This window comes from Lasioglossum baleicum, chromosome 6 (genome assembly GCF_051020765.1).
Source record: "Lasioglossum baleicum chromosome 6, iyLasBale1, whole genome shotgun sequence".
NCBI lineage: Eukaryota > Metazoa > Arthropoda > Insecta > Hymenoptera > Halictidae > Lasioglossum > Lasioglossum baleicum.
The window spans coordinates 15,582,645-15,601,976 of record NC_134934.1 but is presented as its reverse complement, the minus strand read 5'-3'; the positions used below and the strand labels follow the sequence as shown (position 1 = coordinate 15,601,976).

At 35.4% G+C, this 19,332-nt stretch overlaps 2 protein-coding genes across 3 annotated transcripts in view; one reads left to right on the top strand and one right to left on the bottom strand.

Annotated features, from left to right (window-relative positions):
- The window catches only part of LOC143209969 (arginine kinase), a 90,142-nt gene that overhangs the window by 9,599 nt on the left and 61,211 nt on the right, over positions 1–19,332 (bottom strand). The gene's annotated exons all lie outside the window — the stretch shown is intronic.
- Iav (transient receptor potential cation channel subfamily V iav) overlaps positions 1–19,332 on the top strand; it is a 59,996-nt gene that overhangs the window by 25,986 nt on the left and 14,678 nt on the right. For both annotated transcript variants that reach the window (XM_076426336.1, XM_076426337.1), the window contains 3 exons: positions 1,149–1,300; positions 13,563–13,779; positions 16,613–16,774. In XM_076426336.1, coding sequence (XP_076282451.1) covers positions 1,149–1,300; positions 13,563–13,779; positions 16,613–16,774 — 531 coding nt within the window. The remainder of the gene's footprint in view (positions 1–1,148; positions 1,301–13,562; positions 13,780–16,612; positions 16,775–19,332) is intronic.

Here is a 19,332-nt window from a genome sequence, read left to right as displayed (position 1 = left end):
TGATGCTCCAGAGTTGCACAAAATTTTTGTTAACCGTTAATGTTGTCTTCATCTCGCTATAACTTTGTAAAAAACCAACATAGCAACAATTTGAAACAGTGCATCTGAAACTAGAGGTTTCAGGCTTTCAAATCATTGTTTAACGATATCGATACGGCAATTTTTCGGGTTCGCAGAAGTGATCCCTTAATTCTTTTGAGGAGTGTACAATATTATTTTGAATAAATTCCGTCGAAGGATATATTGTGGCATTTTTTGAAAATTTTCAGAAGTATTAACAAATTTAAAAATTCGATATAATACTCGTGAATGAATGGTAATTATTTCAATTAGTATTTCAATAATTATTTCAAATAGTGCGATCGCGAAAAATACCTCCTTTAATACTCGTGAATACAAAGAAAGTTCTAATTACTGATACCGTAAGATAAATCGTAAGGCAAGGGGTTAAATATATCGGTGTTTAATCAATTACTAAACATTTAGGTATTGTATGAGTTATTATCTAATTCTAAGTCTAATTTTCCAGATAAATAGCTCCGAGTGCAAAGGGTTAACCGTTGAAAATTTACTCTCGGCGCCTTTTATACTTTGATGGACCACATGTCAGAATTATTTTTCGCATCCGTAGTCACGATTTGTATTCATTAATTTAATTCATTGCATCATCTGTTTCGCGGGCCGGGAAGTTTTCCCTCGCGCGGCTTATTCACCAGAATAACATCTAATAATTGATCAATAAGCTCATTCGTCAGAGTAATTCTTTGCTTAATCAGTTTCTGCCGTTCCAGCTTTATTCAGTTGATACAGATATTAAAACAATGGGAAAAGATAGATGATATTATTTGTTTGAATGATTAAATAACGCTGACGACAGTTTCGACGAATATTTTATGAATGTGTAAATGATGAATTTATTTTAAAAATTTGTTTTGAAGGTGATGTTCAGACGATGTACGTACAATAAGCATACCTGCCTATAATAATGTTCGTACGCACTGCTCAACATTGGTTAGTTTCATTTGATTGATTTTTAACAAAAGAAAATTCAATTATTACGATCTTTAGTTGACGCGAAGACATCTTTCTTGAATTGAACAAACTCGGATGAATATATTCTGATATTTTGAAACATCTACTTTTTTCAGAGTCACGAACCAGCCAAGCTCATATTTGTTGTCAGCAATCTGCTCATACTCGCGTGTATTCCGTATCGTCTTGCTGGCAACAGAGATTTAGAAGATGCCATACTCGTAGTTGCTGTACCTGGTTCATGGTTCCTCCTCATGTTCTTCGCTGGGTAAGAAACATTTCGCAATTATATCCTTTTAGAGTTTACGCAAATTTATGAAAAAATAACGTTTCAATATTGAACGCATGGAGAATAAATTACGTAAACTTCAGCACTCATTCTTGAAACATACTGCGTAGGCGTAGCAATAAAATTCTACAGACCAGGGATCGAATGAATTATGGAACTTTTTAATAGGTTCTATTTAAAACATGGACCGAGGAACTTCTTTAAAAAATGTTCTCACGTTGTAAGCTCCGACGAGAACAGATAAAGAGAAAGTAAAAGTTTCAGCTTCGGTAGAACTTGTGGAGTATAAAAGATACCCTCTGCTTGTAGAATATAGAAGTAGTAGTATTAATAAGCATTCTCAATAAAAATGAACGATTTTCAGCAAACATTTTAAAACAACCTGTTTCTATTCAATTTTTAGTGTGCAAAAATTTGACTTGCAAAATGGTAAATTTGGATTGGAAAATCTATAGAAGCACATTGAATTAAAACCTAATAATTAACAATGGTGCAGTTCGAAAAGAATGTTTAAAATTCGACAATGTTCGGTGAATGCGTGGTTTAACGAGCAAGAAAGCAATATAGGGTTAAATCGACAGAGCTAGCGTGCATGGAAGAGGTTCTCGCCGCGTCTAATGTTCTCCTCGGGCAGGTGATCTACATTGTTTATGTTAATGAAAGACGAGGTAGAAATTGTCTGCCTGTCCTATAATTTTGCTTGGAACGTTCGAAATTCGGCGGCGAGTGGAGCAACAAGAAGAAAGACATTTATAATCGGGGAGAGAAGATGGAACCTCCAGATTTCAAACCTCCTTTTACGTGATTTACGCCGAGATAATGCCGGCTATTTCGCATTATCATGTACGCCTCTCTTGGCAATCGTTTTTCTCGGCGGCGTCGACGGCCGCGTCCTTTTCACAGCCACTTTTCTGCAGGTATTACTGCAGAACTTTCAGTTCTCTCCTATCTTCGCCGTTTCTGCGACCAGCCGACGACTTCCCCCCCCCCCCCAACCGTTTCCACAATTTTTCAGGTAACGTGACCAACTGCTCTTTCACTTGGCCCCTTAACGTCGCTTTGAGGAACACATTTTGTTTTGGAGTGCTCAAAGAGAACGCACACAACGTGTTGTCGGTATCCCCTGAGTTTTCTTCGTCCCTTGCTCGAAATGAATTCGCGTCTCCCAACTTCTTCATTTCATAATTTATTTAGCCAGTTACTTTAGAAGATTATATCCCCCTTTCACAGCCGCCACCACTTTTATTGGCATTCAAAATTGAATGAGGAGGAAATGATAAAACCCCCGCGCCGCTGGCGTTCCAACTACTCGGATATGCGCACAAGCTTTTTCGTTAATTACCGTATCAACTGTAATTCTCGTTTCTGACAAGACCACCCCGTAGTGAATTGATCTGTAAACACATTTGCTCGAACAAACACGGTATAGAGTCGGCAGGAGTTGTGATCGTTTTACGCGTTTATTGCGCGTTTCTGCTATTTCGATAAGTAATCAGAATTTTTTTAATGGAACTTGTGAGAACCGAGGCGGCTCCGCCGAAGATTGAATTCCATGGGAAAGAATTAAATTGAATTTTGCGAAGTTTCATTTCGTATTTAATTTAAAGTTTCCGGTCCAAGACCCTGTAACAAAATTAGTCAAAGTTCATTACGTTTCATTATGAGGTTTCATTCATTTTAATCAGTTCTTAATCAATTTCGAATTCGATTTAACAGAGAATTTCATATTTGTCAAGCTATTTAATCAAAATTCCCTTTGTTTCTCTTTCGGCCGTTGATAACTGATAAAACTGTATATCTATTAAAAAGCTTATTGAAGCTTATAATACGTGAAGCAATTGTCTTTGTCGATATCAGGAAGATAATTTACTGTACGAGTTTACCCAATACAATCTCTCGCGGCATTAATTCCCTAATTGTAACTACGTAACCGTGTAACTCGTCGCACTCGTTATCGTTTTCATTTATGACCTACTTTATTAGTTAATTTATACAATTTTTCTGATTTATATCAGTTCTACGGAACGATTATAATTTTCCCGTTTTTTCGATGTAAAATCGCAAAGTGAGCGGCTATAAATTCCCTTTTGTAAAGCATTAATTGCCTACCGTCTCAATATATCACGAACAAAATTTAAAATTGATTAAATTCTTTGTGAGCGGCCGTTGCAAACAGTATTTGCATTCAGTTTGAAGTTAATCCGTCAAGCGATAGTTGCCTGTTCAACAACCAACCGTACAATGCTTCCTCCACAGTGCACTGGGGAACGTAAATTTCTACGTAAATCGATTTATTAATTGTTAACTCTTTCTTCAAGCCAGAGAGACTCATTGTCTATCACACCCATAACCATTTATTACAAAATGATATTTTGCTTCGTTAGTCTCAACGAACAGAAAAATCTGTCTTTAGCAGCACAAGTACCTATCAAAACCACTGAAAATCTCTCAACTTTGAACACTCATAACTTCTGAACCATTGATCCTCCAGGATCGAAACTTGGATTTCTCGCATTTTCTCGCCCAAATCTACTGGATAAGGGAAAAGAGCAGCCTGTCTGCCTACTATCTTCAATTTCAACTGAAGAACGCGAACGACCGAAAAGGTTGAATTTCCACAAGTTCAAAAAATATTATAGTAGTTTGTAAAGAAAGAAATGCAGGATTTTTGATCCTTTGTTTTAATTGCAATTTTATACCAATAAATACTTACCTTAACTTAATGAGGTATATGTCATTTTAAAACTTTTTTTACGCTCTATTTAATTATGCTTTTGATATTTCATTATATTGAAATTTTTATTAAATTATTTGGCTTTTATTTCAGGATGTCAAAACGCGATTTTCGCTTTATTTTTTTCTATGAGTTCAAACTAGGCCGAAGTGCCGCTCAAGCGGCTCGGAATATCAACGAAGTACATATGGGGCGAAGTAAGTATCAACAAATGCACAGTGCTCGTAGAAAAAAAACATACGCGTGGAAAACCACGCGCGGCAGAAGTGAAACTTCTTGCAGTCTAGTAATGTTTAGAAGTAAATTAAGATTGGAAATGGTAAATAATCCTAATGAAGATCAGGACCACTTCTCCAAAATTTGTTAATAACTAACAATTTAAGCATCAAACCTGCATAAAACTATAATGGGAATGTAGCCAAGGCTTCATTCTACATTCTACAATCTTAAAAGTTCACCAATCAAGTCTTTAAAGTTAGTAAATTAATTATGAAAATGTTACTTGTCAAACTATTCGAGGTTATTCGCGAAATTCGTCACTTCCGTAACGCTAAAAAATTGTAGCCCCCTCAGCAAAGAAGTTTCACTTTAAAAATAAAGCGAAAAAGCCAAACAATTTAATAAAAATTTGAGTAAAATGAAATATCAAAAGCATAATTAAATAGAACGTAAAATAAAACATTAAATTAAAGTAAATATTTATTGGTATAAAATTTCAATTAAAACAAAGGAACAAAAATTCTACAATTCTTTCTTTACCACTTATTAATACTTATCCGAAAACCTAGCGTTAACGAGCTTATAATGAATCAGGATCTGCGCCGAAAAGGTAAGCCGTGTTAATACCGAAAAATGCACGTATTGATCGTTACGTATACATGCATACACTGGATGTTATTACTTCGCAAGTTCAAAGGAATCGCGGTATTATCCTGAGCGTACGGCGTCGAAAATGTATTTTCTTTAGCGTGGCAATATAACGTAAAAGCGTCTACATTCCTCCGGGTAATTACTGTCCATCAAGACACCCTTTTGTCTACTGCTTCTCGCTTAAGTACGCGTATAGGGCCGTAATTCCTCAAAGGCTTTCGAACACTCGGTACCAGATTTCTTGTCCGCCATAACCGCTGCCGTTGACTTGGCAATAAGCCATCGTTACGGCTGAAATTAATTTCTCGCAAAATCTAATTGAAGATCGATACCCGCCGTTTTTAAACGGTCCATTCTGCGCAGTATTTACCATTCGATTTAACCGTATACGTGTATGGGGTGTCTCACCTCGATTTACGTCATTATTATTAATTGTAGCGAGAAATGTTTTGTATATATGGAGATTAATAATAGTTTCAAGAGATGCACATACAAGTGTTATAAAGTTTTTTTTGGAAAATATGTAAAAGATTTGAATGACCTTGCTATATCTCTGTCAAGGTCATGAATAGACTGCAAATGTGTATGCTGTTTGCAATTTTTGTAGACGAATTTTAAGAAAGTGGAATATCAAATGAAATCTTGTTTTCAAATCTTGTTTGCAGATTTTTATCCTCGATAAATAAGTGTTAATGTTCTTTATGCAAAATAAAAATGTTCTAACTGAATAGCAATATGTTAATATGTTCATATTGTTAATACATATTGTTAATATGTTCAATAGGTTGGAAATAACATGATAGTATTTTTAAATTACTGCTCATTCTTCTTATAAATGCATAAAATCCGCTCTCTATTTACGAATGAAGCTGTTCTGATTTTGTGCGAGTTTTACATTTATCGAAAATTGATCGAAAACAATACAGTGTATTTTGAAAATAAGAAACGAATCCATGTTGCAACAGAATCCGCGATTTCAAAGGCTTAATATATGGATTATTGAATTATTGTCAGATATATATATGCAGACATGTGATTGATTTCCCGTCTGCGCTCTTTTACGAATTCGTCTTCGCCTGTCGATCGCAAAGCTTGATAAAGAAAGAATCATACAGTAATTATTCGGCCAGGGTAATTAACTACTAAATACCAATCCGAGATGAAAGAATAAGTACAAAATTGAAGCAATTTCAGCTTGGAATTTAATTTAAAATTCTAAGTTTAATGTAAACGGAGTTAATATGCACCTAATGCGCTCTGGAAATTCAATTAAAGGAATAAACTTTAAATTAATATATATATACATATACATATATATGTATATTTGCTTCGGAGTATTATATTTCGTAACTTCTACACTGTATGTACAATATTGTTTGCGAAAGAACTTATGCTGCTGGCGAATTGATTAAACTTTCTGGATTTGGTTAATTTTTAACGTTAACGACCAGCCGTTTTACTAAACAATTCATTGTTATTATTCTGTGGTTTTTATGCATTCAAAGCAATAAAACATTCAGGCATACAAATCAAAAGAACAAATTCATTTTTATTTTATTTCCACATCTTCCACAATTTTCTAATTATCTGAAAATTTTCAAAGAATGCTAGAATATAAAATTCGACAGAGTTTAGTACGATTTTTATTTGTTTCAGATCTACAATGGCTACTACCATTGAAAACTAGATTTTTTAAATTCCACTTTCTTGAAATTCGTTTACAAAAATTGCATGAACACCTGCAGTCTACTAATTACTTGCTATTGTAAAAATTATAAAATAAACGCACGATATGAAGTCAAACGAAATGAACGAGCAATAAATACTATACATATGTATATAAATATAAAAGTTCGATAATATAATTAGTTAACCAGCGCATTCAGCATCCAATAAAAATATTATTTGCGATTCCAAATTGAAGATGCCCGAGACCAGCATAATTGTGATTGATCCGTCTTCGAGATGCTGGCCTGCATAGTTCAGATTCGCAAGCCTAACGAGATATAATCTTTAGAGGTAGCCGAATAGTCAGGTATGAACCGAATGTCTACTATTCGAGAAGCTAATTCAGATCTGTAAACTGTATCTCTGGTTTGGCATCAACTTCGTTCAGTAATTGGTAAAGCTATACCGTTTCTCGGGGGCTCGTTTCAAGGTACGTAAATCCTAAATGTGATCACTATTCAGCGATTTGGACATATGGCAATATCGCTCAATTTACAGCCTGTCAAATACAATTAAATGGGGGAATTAATTAAAACTTCATGTATATCGGTATTAATGCAAAATTGAATCGATCGTCCGCGGGTGCCTTTATGTTCACGTTAATTGAATGCGCATATACGGCGGATCTTCTGCTTTCGGCTCATCAAACGATTTTTTATTAAAGCCGAGAAATCAGACCGAATAATTACGCAACTTGGTCAGTTTATTTATTACGGTCTCGCGGCACACAAGTACAGATTTACAATAGCTCGAGTCGCATAAGTAAGCTCTGGACAATACCTTTCGAAAAATCGTCTTATTAATTTCGTACTTCCGTACAAAATTCTACATACGATTGCTGTAAATAATTAATCTTCTAATTGAAGACTAATTGTACATTTTCTTCTTAATTCAACAAATAGCAGGGACCATAACTGTTATAACCAAAAAGAAATAAAGTCATAGAATAACAAGTATTTCATCGACTAAAATCGTATTGGTTACAAATAAGGATTATAAGTAACTGACAAATTTTTCTCTTGTTGGTCAATGTTACCGTCGAGAGGAATTCATTTTGATCACTTATAACTAGACTGCGGATCTTTATGCAAAATAAAAACTTCGTTCATCAATTGTAAGTCATAAAAGTCAGATATAAACTTCCTTCTTTCTTGAATAATTTTCATAAGATGAATATAATTTATTGATATCCTTAAATTCTTTTAATCTTTCTACTATTTCAAATAGCTCCTACCCAATTTTATCATAAATGCATAAAATCGGCTGTCTACTTACAACAGTTATCAACGAGAGAAATTCATTTCGATCGCTCATAACAGTTATCGATGGGAGAAGTTTATTTCGGTCGCTCGTAACAGTTATTGATGAAGGAAATTTGTAATAATTATTATTAAATAAGACAACTTTCGAATGGCAGACAATCAATTATTTCATAAATTTTTTATTCGTAAAATTAATTGCTACAATCAAAATTTAATGTGACAAACAAAAACAGATTTTGTGTTGTTCTTATGGTCTGTTGATGCGTCTTGTTGTACGAAATCTTCAGAATGAATTTCGCAGGCTTGCTCCATCCGAAAAAGAGTAGACAACTCAATAAATAAGCAACCAAAATGAATTTTCTCATCAATTAATTATTATGAACAAGTGAAAAGAAATTCGATCATCGATAACTGTCAATTGCGATCGAAATAAATTTCTTTACATTATCTTAAATTTCAATAATAATCAACTTTTTATTAATGATTTTTATCGTAGAAAATTTTATAATACCTGTTATTTTGGGCCCCTGACAAATAGTTCTCCTATACTACTCTGTCCTAGTATACTCATGTTCGTATTTATTATATGTCTAAACTAAATCTTCTATTATGTCTAAACCGCGGATTTTCATGCGAAAATATTCCACCGAAGTCTCGCTATGTTTCAACGAACAATGATTTCCTTTGTATTTCGATATCACTCTTTATTAGCGAAGCTTCGATCTTCTATAGACGCGCAACACAAATGCGAAAGATTTATGGCTGCCCGTAACCCTTAACAAGATCAGGTCACCCATTGACTAACGGAAGCGAGAAGAGACCGACCTGTCATTCGATTTAATGGTACCCCGATCGATGCTTCTAAGATGCGATTTCTCGATTTGTTTCGGATAATACCCTTCCGTTGCGCTATTCGTCAATCCGTGAACAACCAGCATAATCAAGAGTAAATCGTTTGATAGTACACGCGGATATCAACGTTCCGCGCGGTAGATGGCGCGAATTGATTTTAATCAACGTATTAATTATGCTCATTCGCGGACGTCACACGATTCAAATTGAATTTCACTTTTATTGAGAGGCAATTTCGATCCGGAGTTAACTAATTTTGCGAAAATAAGTGCTTTAACGGTAATGACGTGACTGTATTCATCTCATTCACGTTTTGTTGTTAGTTACACGTGCCCCAGAAGCGCGAAAATTATTTTAAAATATTTAAACATGTTGAAAAAATGTTTATGAAATATTCACAGAGCCGGACAATTTCAATTTGTTTTGAAAGTTGAAGTATTTCACAGTTCTTCATGCTAGAACTGTGACCAGAGACGTAAACACGGCACGGGGATCATTTCCTTTGTTAGAGCGTCTCACTCAGGAAAGCAAGAAATATCCGTAGGAAATCAGTCGCTGTCGGTCTAGTCTGTAGTATGGTTCATACATAGTATGTGTCCGGTACGTGCGTTGCGTACACTTTAGTTTACTCGTGCCATAACATTTTATATTTCATAAATACGATTTTATAGTCTCCGCCTTGGAAAGGTAATGCCTTCGAATTTGCAGAGAACAGCAACTATTAATAACTAAACGTAGAGTTGTCGTATTGTTAATGTCCAATTGCTTGGACGGTTTCCTTGGTCCCCCTAAAAAATCTTTTTCCTTGACAGTTTTTATTCTGAATTTCATACATCTCTGCATCAGTGCGATGTACACATGTCGAAGTAGTCTTCAAATTCTATCAAAATTGGGAATAGCTGATTCGTGACAATTTGTGGAAAACAGAGGTGGGCATTATTTGGCGAAAAAAATATTTGAAATACTTGAAATAAACCTTGAAATAAAATATTTCTATTTGAACAATCTGAACCTCGAAATAAAATACTTCTATTTGAACAATCTGAATCTCAAAATAAAATATTTCTATTTTAACAATTTCATCCACAAAATAAAATATTTCTATTTGAATAATCTGAAACACAAAATAAAATATTTCTATTTTAACACATTACCGACCGGTGATTATTGCATAATTTTAAGAAATCTATGGAATATGGCTAAACACTTTTTAATGGAACCTTTAATGGAAACAGCAATTTTCATTGAGAACTAACAAGTCACCCACAATATCGTCATCTAATAATTTTATTTAAGATTGCAATGTAAAACAAAAATTTCTAAGCTTTCTTTTGGTACAACACAATTATTGAAAATCCTATTAATAGGCTTCCGCTAGGTAAAGTGTTAATAATCTGAAACACAAAATAGAATTTTTTATTTTTTGCGTCGTTATACCTAATACTTTCAGAAATCGCATTACTTATTTAATATTTCTTATTTTAGCAATAATTTAAAGAAAAAATGGTACTTAATATAAGAAACTATATCATTTGCCACATTTTCGTTTTATTTTTTTGTTTGACGACGCGGATTACAATCGACCCGTGTGTGGACGGCCTAAGTCTTAATTTCATTTGCGTTAAAGTTGTTCAATGACAGAAGAATTCAATGATGACTGTCTTCAAAGAAGGTAATTTGGTTGATAACAGTATAGAATTCGTATGCCCTAATTCCGAACGGGCAAGAAGATTATAATAAATCAGACTTCCGTAATTGAGGTGGAACTTTATCGCATACATAAGGTATCTGACATCTAACGTAGAATCTTCCCTACGGAATAACGATAGTAGTAGTAGTAGTATTAGTGATCTTGTGAATCCTCCTCCATTCGCGCGAAGATTTTTCCTTTTACATATATGCAACGATCGATGGCATCTAAATCCGGAATACATGTGAAACGAATATAAATTGTTCCATTTGTAACATTGTTACGTCGAATATCGATTTGTACGAACAAAAAAACCGACTGCAATGTCATTATCCAATTACCATAAAATAATTAGGCGAGTATACTGTCTGACAAGTCGTATAATCTTGATCCTGCAGTGCTACAATAGCTGTCCATGTTCAAAACATGCTCAGGATTGAAACCGTGTATACAAGGTTATTCGAACTGAACACATTAAAAGTGAACACTTGTATAGATTATTTGAACTGATCACATTAAAAAAATTTTATAAAAAAAAAAATTAAACCGAATTCGAAAAAACGCACAAAAGTATAAAATAATTTCCATTTAATTGATGTGAAAATACACACGAACTTAAATACAATACAATCTTTTCGGAAATGACAGATGTTGCCGTTGCCGATTATGATTTCATTGGAATGTGGTGGACTTGGAAATCAGTAGGTGCGAAGTGAAGATAAATTAATACGTGAAAGCATGTAGAAGAATTTAAGGATTTTCGTAATTTCCTGTGTCGAAAATATTCAATTTTGCGCCGCATCCGAAAAGACTGTATTGTATTTAAGTTCGTGTGTATTCACATAAATTAAATGGAAATTATTTCATACTTTTTAGTGCGTTTTTTCGAAGTCGGTTTAATTTTTTTTTCATAAAATTTTTTTATTTCACACTTCTCATCAAGGGACCAATCGGGAGATATACCCTACACTGATTGGTCCATACATCTCGGAGTAATCGGTGAACATACATGAAATGTAGGATCAAAAATATCTGAATGAAAGCCGCAATCAATAACGGTAACGCCGTCGCTTCGTTACTGTTTCTAATATCTAACATTCAGCGGAGTTCACAACGGCATCAGCATCGTGAGGAATAAAAAACTGCAAAATTTTTTTTTCACGGCACCACCCCAGGTACATGCTCTACAAGATGCAAAAGGTTTCGTTCCGATTGGTCTATCCATCTCGACGTAATCGGTGAACATACATAGAAAAAAAGGCACATACAGATCGAATTGAGTAACCTCCTCCTTTTTCGAAGTCGGTTAAAAATTGAACACATGGCTAGGTAACTTGAACTGAACACATTAAAATTGAATACTTGGATAGATGACTTGAATATGCATATGTAGAACGTTTGTAGATGCAATTTAAAAAGACAGATGAAATAGATGAGGAAAGGACACTTAAATCGACGAATCGAAGAATCAACAAAATGCAGTGAGATCGACACATCGTCGCACCGATGCGATGCGATGCAGTAAATTGCGAAATTTACCGCTGATTGTGGATTATTGGTCTACTGTCTGCAAACCGATGCTAAACGTGTCGATAATACGCCATCCGATTGACAGTAAACAGGAGGAACTGATATCTGTTATAGGACACACGGATAGATAACTTTGAAGGGAACACGATACTTCATCGATATCACCGTGACAGTGACGTTTCACCATGCTTCGAGTTACGCGCTGTCAAAAATCAAAAGTCTCTGTGTAAAATTCAATGCTCAGGGAAAGGAAACAATACCTGTGCTTTTGTATCATTGTATACGTACAGCCGAATCTAGATATTGTACATATCTCGTCGATATCGAACGTTGCGTATTATTTGAATTTTTTTTTTTGTGCGACAATACCGCAACGGATCGATCGCCATATTATTTGAAACATAAGCAACATCCGTTGCTGGTGTAATGCTATGCGTGTTGTTTTTAGAAGTGTTTCTAGCCTTTCTAATGAGAATGCCGCTTTTAATTAATCCTTTGCAGTCCGAGCTGTTTTAACTTGAAAATTAAACATTTCTTCCAATCTAGAATAATTCTATTGTAAGCAAAAATTTAATATTAACGATTGACGATTAAATACTTATTAATCGTTAATTGGGAATAACAGTTAAATTTCTACTATAGTCGTTAATTGTGATTAACGATTACATTCCTTTCAATTGTAATTTATTTTTGTTAATGTAATATTTCATACAATACATAAATGTTTATTAAATGTGTCATTGATTAGATACCAACATATTTAATAATGCAAATAATAATGTGAATAATGGCACAGCAATTTTTAGTGGTGACTTTGAGTGACCCAAGAAGCTACAATAAAAAGACCATTTTTCATTAAATGAATGTTGAATGCATCACTGAATTGATTCATGTTGTTACTCAATGGTAACATCTTTTAAAATAGTTCACTGAAACTGCGGCCAATTTAAAACAAATAGCAACAGATCAAATTTTTAATATTTTCTCGACGCATTTCTGAGAATACTGTTATCTGCAACTAATTTCCCGAGGAAATTAGTTAATCAGTTAAATTAGGAAAATTTTTATTAACACTACCAACCGGAAGCCTATTAATAGAATTTTCAATAATTGTGCTGTACCAAAAGAAAGCATAGAAATTTACTTTTACATTGCAATCTTAAATGGAACTATTAGATGACGTTATTGAGGGTGACTTGTTAGTTTACAATGGAAATTGCTGTTGCTATTGCAGGTTCCATTAAAAAGTGTTTAGCTATGTGCCATAGATCTTTCAAAATTATGCGATAATCGCCGGTCGGTAATGTGTTAATATTAAAATTGATTACAAAAGGAATTAGTCAGACTACGAAACTAGTTAATTTTTAGAAATATTGAAATGAATTGGTTAAACTAGAAAATTGGTTAATTTTCTCAAAATTAAAATTGATTAAAAATTAATTAGTTGAATTAGGAAATTGGTAAATTAGCATGAGGACAACTGAGATAGAAGCGCACAGCGGAGGTGTGCAATGATTGGCGCGATTTAACGCGTGATTATCGAACGAGCATTGTATCATAGGATTGTTTTCGCAGCGCTATCCGGCTGACCGGTCCATTCATAACTATGGTCTACAGCATGATAACCGGGGATATGTTGACCTTCGGGATAATATACATGGTGGTGCTGTTCGGGTTTTGCCAGTCCTTCTACTTTTTGTACAAAGGCTTTCCAGGCGTGAAATCGTCGCTATATAACTCGTATCACTCCACCTGGATGGCACTGTTTCAGATAACCCTCGGCGATTATAACGTAAGCTCGCAATAAATCAACGTTTTGTTCTCATTCGCCGGTTATTTCTATCTAGCATGCTTGCCTCCGTTCACCTGTACCTGCGCACATGCATTTTCAACGTTCTAATTTGCTTTCTATTATTCACTTTTGCCACTTCCGCACTGCAACACGTTTATCGGCGACAGAAAGGGGACGTGTTCTACGTGTATAAATTGACTCTGTAAGGAGAACCCAGCCTCGAGCTGTTATGCGAAATTATGTTTATTACGCTTCTCGTCGATAGATGAACTTTTCCATTTTAACCCTTTGCACTCGGGACTATTCTAACTCGAAAATTAAACATTGCTTCCGACCTAGAATAGAATAATTCCATTCTACATATATGATTTTTTTTCATTTTGTGGATATGAAATTGATATAATACCTCATATAATACTTAAATGTTTAGTAATTGGTTAGATCACGAGATATTTAATGATGTAAACAATATTTTGAATAATGGTACAACAACTATTAGCAACACTGAAGTGCTAAGGGTTAATCGCAAACACAGTGTTCGAACACGACAATTTCATTCATGACGAAAGAAATAGCATAAGGTAATTTCAGTAATTTGCACGAAAGTTTCGTTCTCAATTTAAATTTCATTAGATTTAATGTTACTTTAAATGAAAGAAAATTATATTCACTAGTGCTAACCTATTAAAATGGCTTCTTTCCAAACATTTTACTCCACATTAAATTTTTTATTTTACTCCACTGCTCTAGACTGCGTAACATGTACAATACATTTCAAAAAGGAACTGATGCTCGTTATTTTAATTAATAACCCGCCACAGTTGTGTGGTAACGCTTTTTTTCTTCTTATAGTCGAATCATAAAGAAGAATGTATTAAAATCGGTAATAACAACAAGTTCCCTGGTAATTACGCGACGCTTTCAATTCAGATTAACAAGCTCATCCTATGGATTGAGCATTTCAAAGCGTATTATTGTACATATACATAAATTGTGTAATGAATAAACTGCATTCATTCTTAAAACGTACTTTATGAGTTGGAAATATTACACATGGACCATTCCACGCCAGAGCCATCATTTCATACCGGATGTCTGGGATTTTATCTAAATTGAAATATGTTGTAGTCCATGTAAAAGCAGGGGGAGGAAGTTTATCATCGTTTCAGTGGTTTCGAAATTCTTTCAAAAATAAAATATAAAATTCTTTCTCAATCGTTCCAACGAATTCGTACAAAAAGTGCATCCATAGAAATTGTGATCTCCACAAATGTGAAATTCATGAACATCAATGATTTACAAATTGTTTATTTTATCGTTTAAAATTATAACAAGAAATGGATGTTCATGAATTTCACATTTGTGGAGATAACAATTTTTGTGGAAGCATGTTTTGCACGAATTCGTTGGAACGATTGAGAACTCGTATTTTTGAGAGAATTTCGAAACCAGTATACAAGCACATACATATATACATATCTGTATATACACATATTATTGGAAAATGGCTAAAAATTTGAATAGTTACATTCCTGTAATTTTTATAAAATGATGTAAAATACTGACTTTCAGTGTTCCGTAAATCTAGCGTTAATTCAACTAGAAATTTCGAAAGGAACATATTTGTTTGACGATCCCTTTGAAGGTAGCTTTTTTAATTCGCGGAGGCTCGCAAACTGAGAGCAGAGTAGGCCAACAAATGCCGTGGTGCACGCCGGTTCTGGGAGGCGCGTTGCCCGATCGATCGTTCTCTTCCGGCAGATTCGGAAAAAGCGAATGTCCTTCGTACTGCAAACAATATACCTCTTTCAGAGGATATGACGAGTTTCTGTGCCAAACTATACCGTGACAGTCTGTGCGCGCCGCAATACCTAAAACATCTGATCGCTACATTTGGAAACAGCGTTTCTTAATTTATGGAAATTCTAATACAGCTATTATTAACACTTAAATCACTAAAGGATCCACGGGAGAAAATAAATGATTGGAAAGGAGGAAATTGAACAATTGAGTATTTTGAGGGTAGCCGCACCAGTTCCAACAGTTTGCGCAAGGGTTAATCGTTTGCAGTCGGAGCTGTGTTAACTTAAAAACTGAACATTTCTTCCGATCTAGAATAAATCCACTGTACACAATTTTTTCGATTTTATCTCCGACGCTTAAATGTGTAGTAATAGAGTAGACTGTGGATTTGTATGAAAAGTAAAAAATGTCCGCATCGATTGCAGGACACTGGAGCCAAATAAAACTTGTATTCTTCTTTTAATCGTTCTATTTTCTAATTATTAAACAAAGCTGTCATTAATGATAAATGTAAACGTCGGACAAATCACTGTTCCTCGGGTTCGGTATCGAACCGTGAACCGCGAATACGCATGAATTCTTGAATTCCAATCGGCGATCGCCTGTCTTCGTTCGGCGGGAAACTATATTACAAATTTCTTTTTCGTTTGTTTCTCCCACCTTTCATTTTATTCGACGGCATCGAAATTAAAGATTTAGTACTGCGTTCGCATAACTGCGCTCCGTCGCGGTGTATGTGTGTTGCGTGTAGTAGTTTCATAAAACCTTCAGCATGCTGTAAAAATCATTGCTCGGTTTCCCTGGCCGTATAACAATTCGCTCAAACGCGCGCAATTAAAAAGTGGAATGCGACTGGAATGCATATTTCCAGTTGGAATATCCACCCGTTGATGCCGACGCTTGCCACGCTTGTTTGTGACATGATTATATTTGTCGCTCCGTTGCATCTGCCGCAGTTTATTTCTAGATTGTGTAAATCGAAAATCACGGCGATCTCTCCCTCTCTCTCTTTCTCTCTCTTGTTTACCAGTATCCGGACCTCAGCTACACGACCTATCCTAACTTGGCGAAGACGGTATTCGCTATATTCATGGTATTGGTGCCTATATTGCTGCTGAACATGCTGATCGCTATGATGGGCAACACTTATGCGCACGTGATCGAACAGAGCGAGAAAGAGTGGGTGAAACAGGTAAATATTATGGCGAATACCACGATAGTCTTTATTACTGACATGAAGTGTTTTCTTTGTAAGTTTGACACAAGTAATCGTTTTGTAAGACTTGCCAACGTTGGTGGAAAGCACTTCAAGGTGATAAATGTTAAGTACTCCATATTTTACACCAGCGCACAGTGCGCCGAGCCATTTAAAAAAATCGGAAAAATCATTGCTTCGTGACGATTTAAAACTATATTTAAAACAAGTATAATTTAATTGATACAATCCGAGCGGCAATATTGCATCACGTGGGGACGTTCAATTACTTGATTAGGTTTTTGGAACAATAATAATAATAACAATTAACACAAATACAGGGTGTCCCAAAATTCGTGAAAATCCCGGAAGCGGTGGTTCCTGAGACCATTTCAAGCGACATTTTCCTTTGCAAAAATGTTATCCGCGGCTTTGTTTAGGAGTTATTAACGAAAAACACGGACCAATCAGTGCGCGACCTAGACGCGAGTTGCCACAGTCGGCCAATAGACAGTTGACGCGCCGGACCGACTGTAGCAACTCGCGTCTAGGTAGCACTCTGATTGGTCCGTGTTTTTCGTTAATAACTCCTAAACAAAGCCGCGGATAACGTTTTTGCAAAGGAAAATGTCGCTTGAAATGGTCTAAGGAACCACCCCCTTCCGGGATTTTCACGAATTTTGGGACACCCTGTATATTCTGATTATAAGAGAATATGTTACAATTGTGGAAAAAGATGGGATTGAAAGAAAGTATTATTACCTATGTAGACGCACTGGCAATGCGGGGTCTGAGAGCAACTTTACGAATGCCTAATAGATTTTAAACCGAACTCGCGGAATCTATATGGTTGGCTTTGATACAAAGGGGAGCTTTAGCTCGATCTCACTAACAAGTTCACTCTACGAGATGCAGCACGACGTGAAGCGATTCGTGTCTACGAAAGTACTAGCCTCTGAGAGTAAAAATCTAAGGGTTTATATACCCCTATAATGAATGGGACGCTCTGTTCATAATCTGAGGGCACTTAGATTTTGTCACTTCCAATTAAATCGGGCCAGAGCTCGGTCTTCGTTAAAAGGTTCAACTTATGATACGTAAAGGCTATCTAGGACGTTCCTGCCAGCGACGATTTTGAAGAGATTCCCGTGAGAAAGTCGATCGGAATCTGTTCTCTATCCGTTACACATGTGAAACACGAACTGATAAAGGTTTCCAAGAATTTAAACAGGTACACCGTGTAAGTTTGAAATAGTAATGTCGCCAGGAGAACGGAGAAGACTATGTACTCTTAATCTTGCTACTAACTTATTAAAATGATCAAAGAGAAATAGGTAGACGCAATCGAAGATTATGTACTCTTAATCTTGCTAGTAACTTATTAAAATGATCAAAGAGAAATAGGTAGACGCAATCGATGAATATGTACTCTTAATCTTGCTACTAACTTATTAAAATGATCAGAAAGAGAAATAGGTAGACGCAATCGATGATCATTTTCATTTAAACCGTCCATCAGAAATAGATGAGAAAAATCTGATAACGCGACGCGACATTTCCCGTGATTCCTGTTCAATTGAATAAGATATCGCTTGGATATTTTACGAGATGTTCAAAGGTATGAAACGTTTGTGTGTTTCCTCGCGCGGAAGCTAAACGGAGTGGTAAGTTACGGATTGTTCGAATAAATCCAGTTTTATACAGTATCGATTTGTATGTTTCAAACGTTTTTGGATATTTCGGTCGGTTGTTTTTCTGTCTCGTTTCGAATTTTTACATTTCCGCCGCACCGCACGCCGATCCGTAAGTGTTTCAGGATATTTACGTTGTCCGACAACGTTTCGAACTGTCGGGACTCGTTCGATGTTGTCCTTCGATAGTACTCTATCTCGTTCGCTCTTGACAATTTTCATTCATTACCAGTGACGAGACCAAAGCCTGCAATAAAAATGGTTGTTATCTTATCGGAACCAGTTCTTCGACTTGTAATTCTACCGTGACCTGGTTTGTACCGTACGACGTTTTTAATGGAATATTAGATGCAACAATATTTACCGTTTTGCCACGGGAAAATAGCCGCTTCAAAATCGTGGATCGCATTATAAAGTTATTATACGTTGAATCTGATCTGATTCGACGTGTCAGAATTAGTAACAGAACATAAATAAAACAACGACGACACTTTCGCGGCAGTCTTCTAACAAGTTAGCAGAATTTTTCTGTGGAATTTCTGTGGAACTATTTCCGGTCTTGTTATTATTAAAAAGAATTATTACTATTTTTAAACGGGTCGAAACTTCGTGCAGCGGGTATTTGCAATCGTTTATATTGAATTCTTCTGGAACGGGGGAAACTTTACTTTACCGGACTCTAAATTAGTACCTTTCTCCTATGATGTATTTGGTATGTAATCCAGTCCTCTAGGATCAATAGTTGAGGAGCTATGGCCGCTTAAAATTGAGCATTTTTGACAGGTAAGAGCGCCGCCATATTGGTTTGTAGTGACGACCGCGAGCCGCTTATCTTGCCGCCCCCCTCGACCTAATCCTAACCAA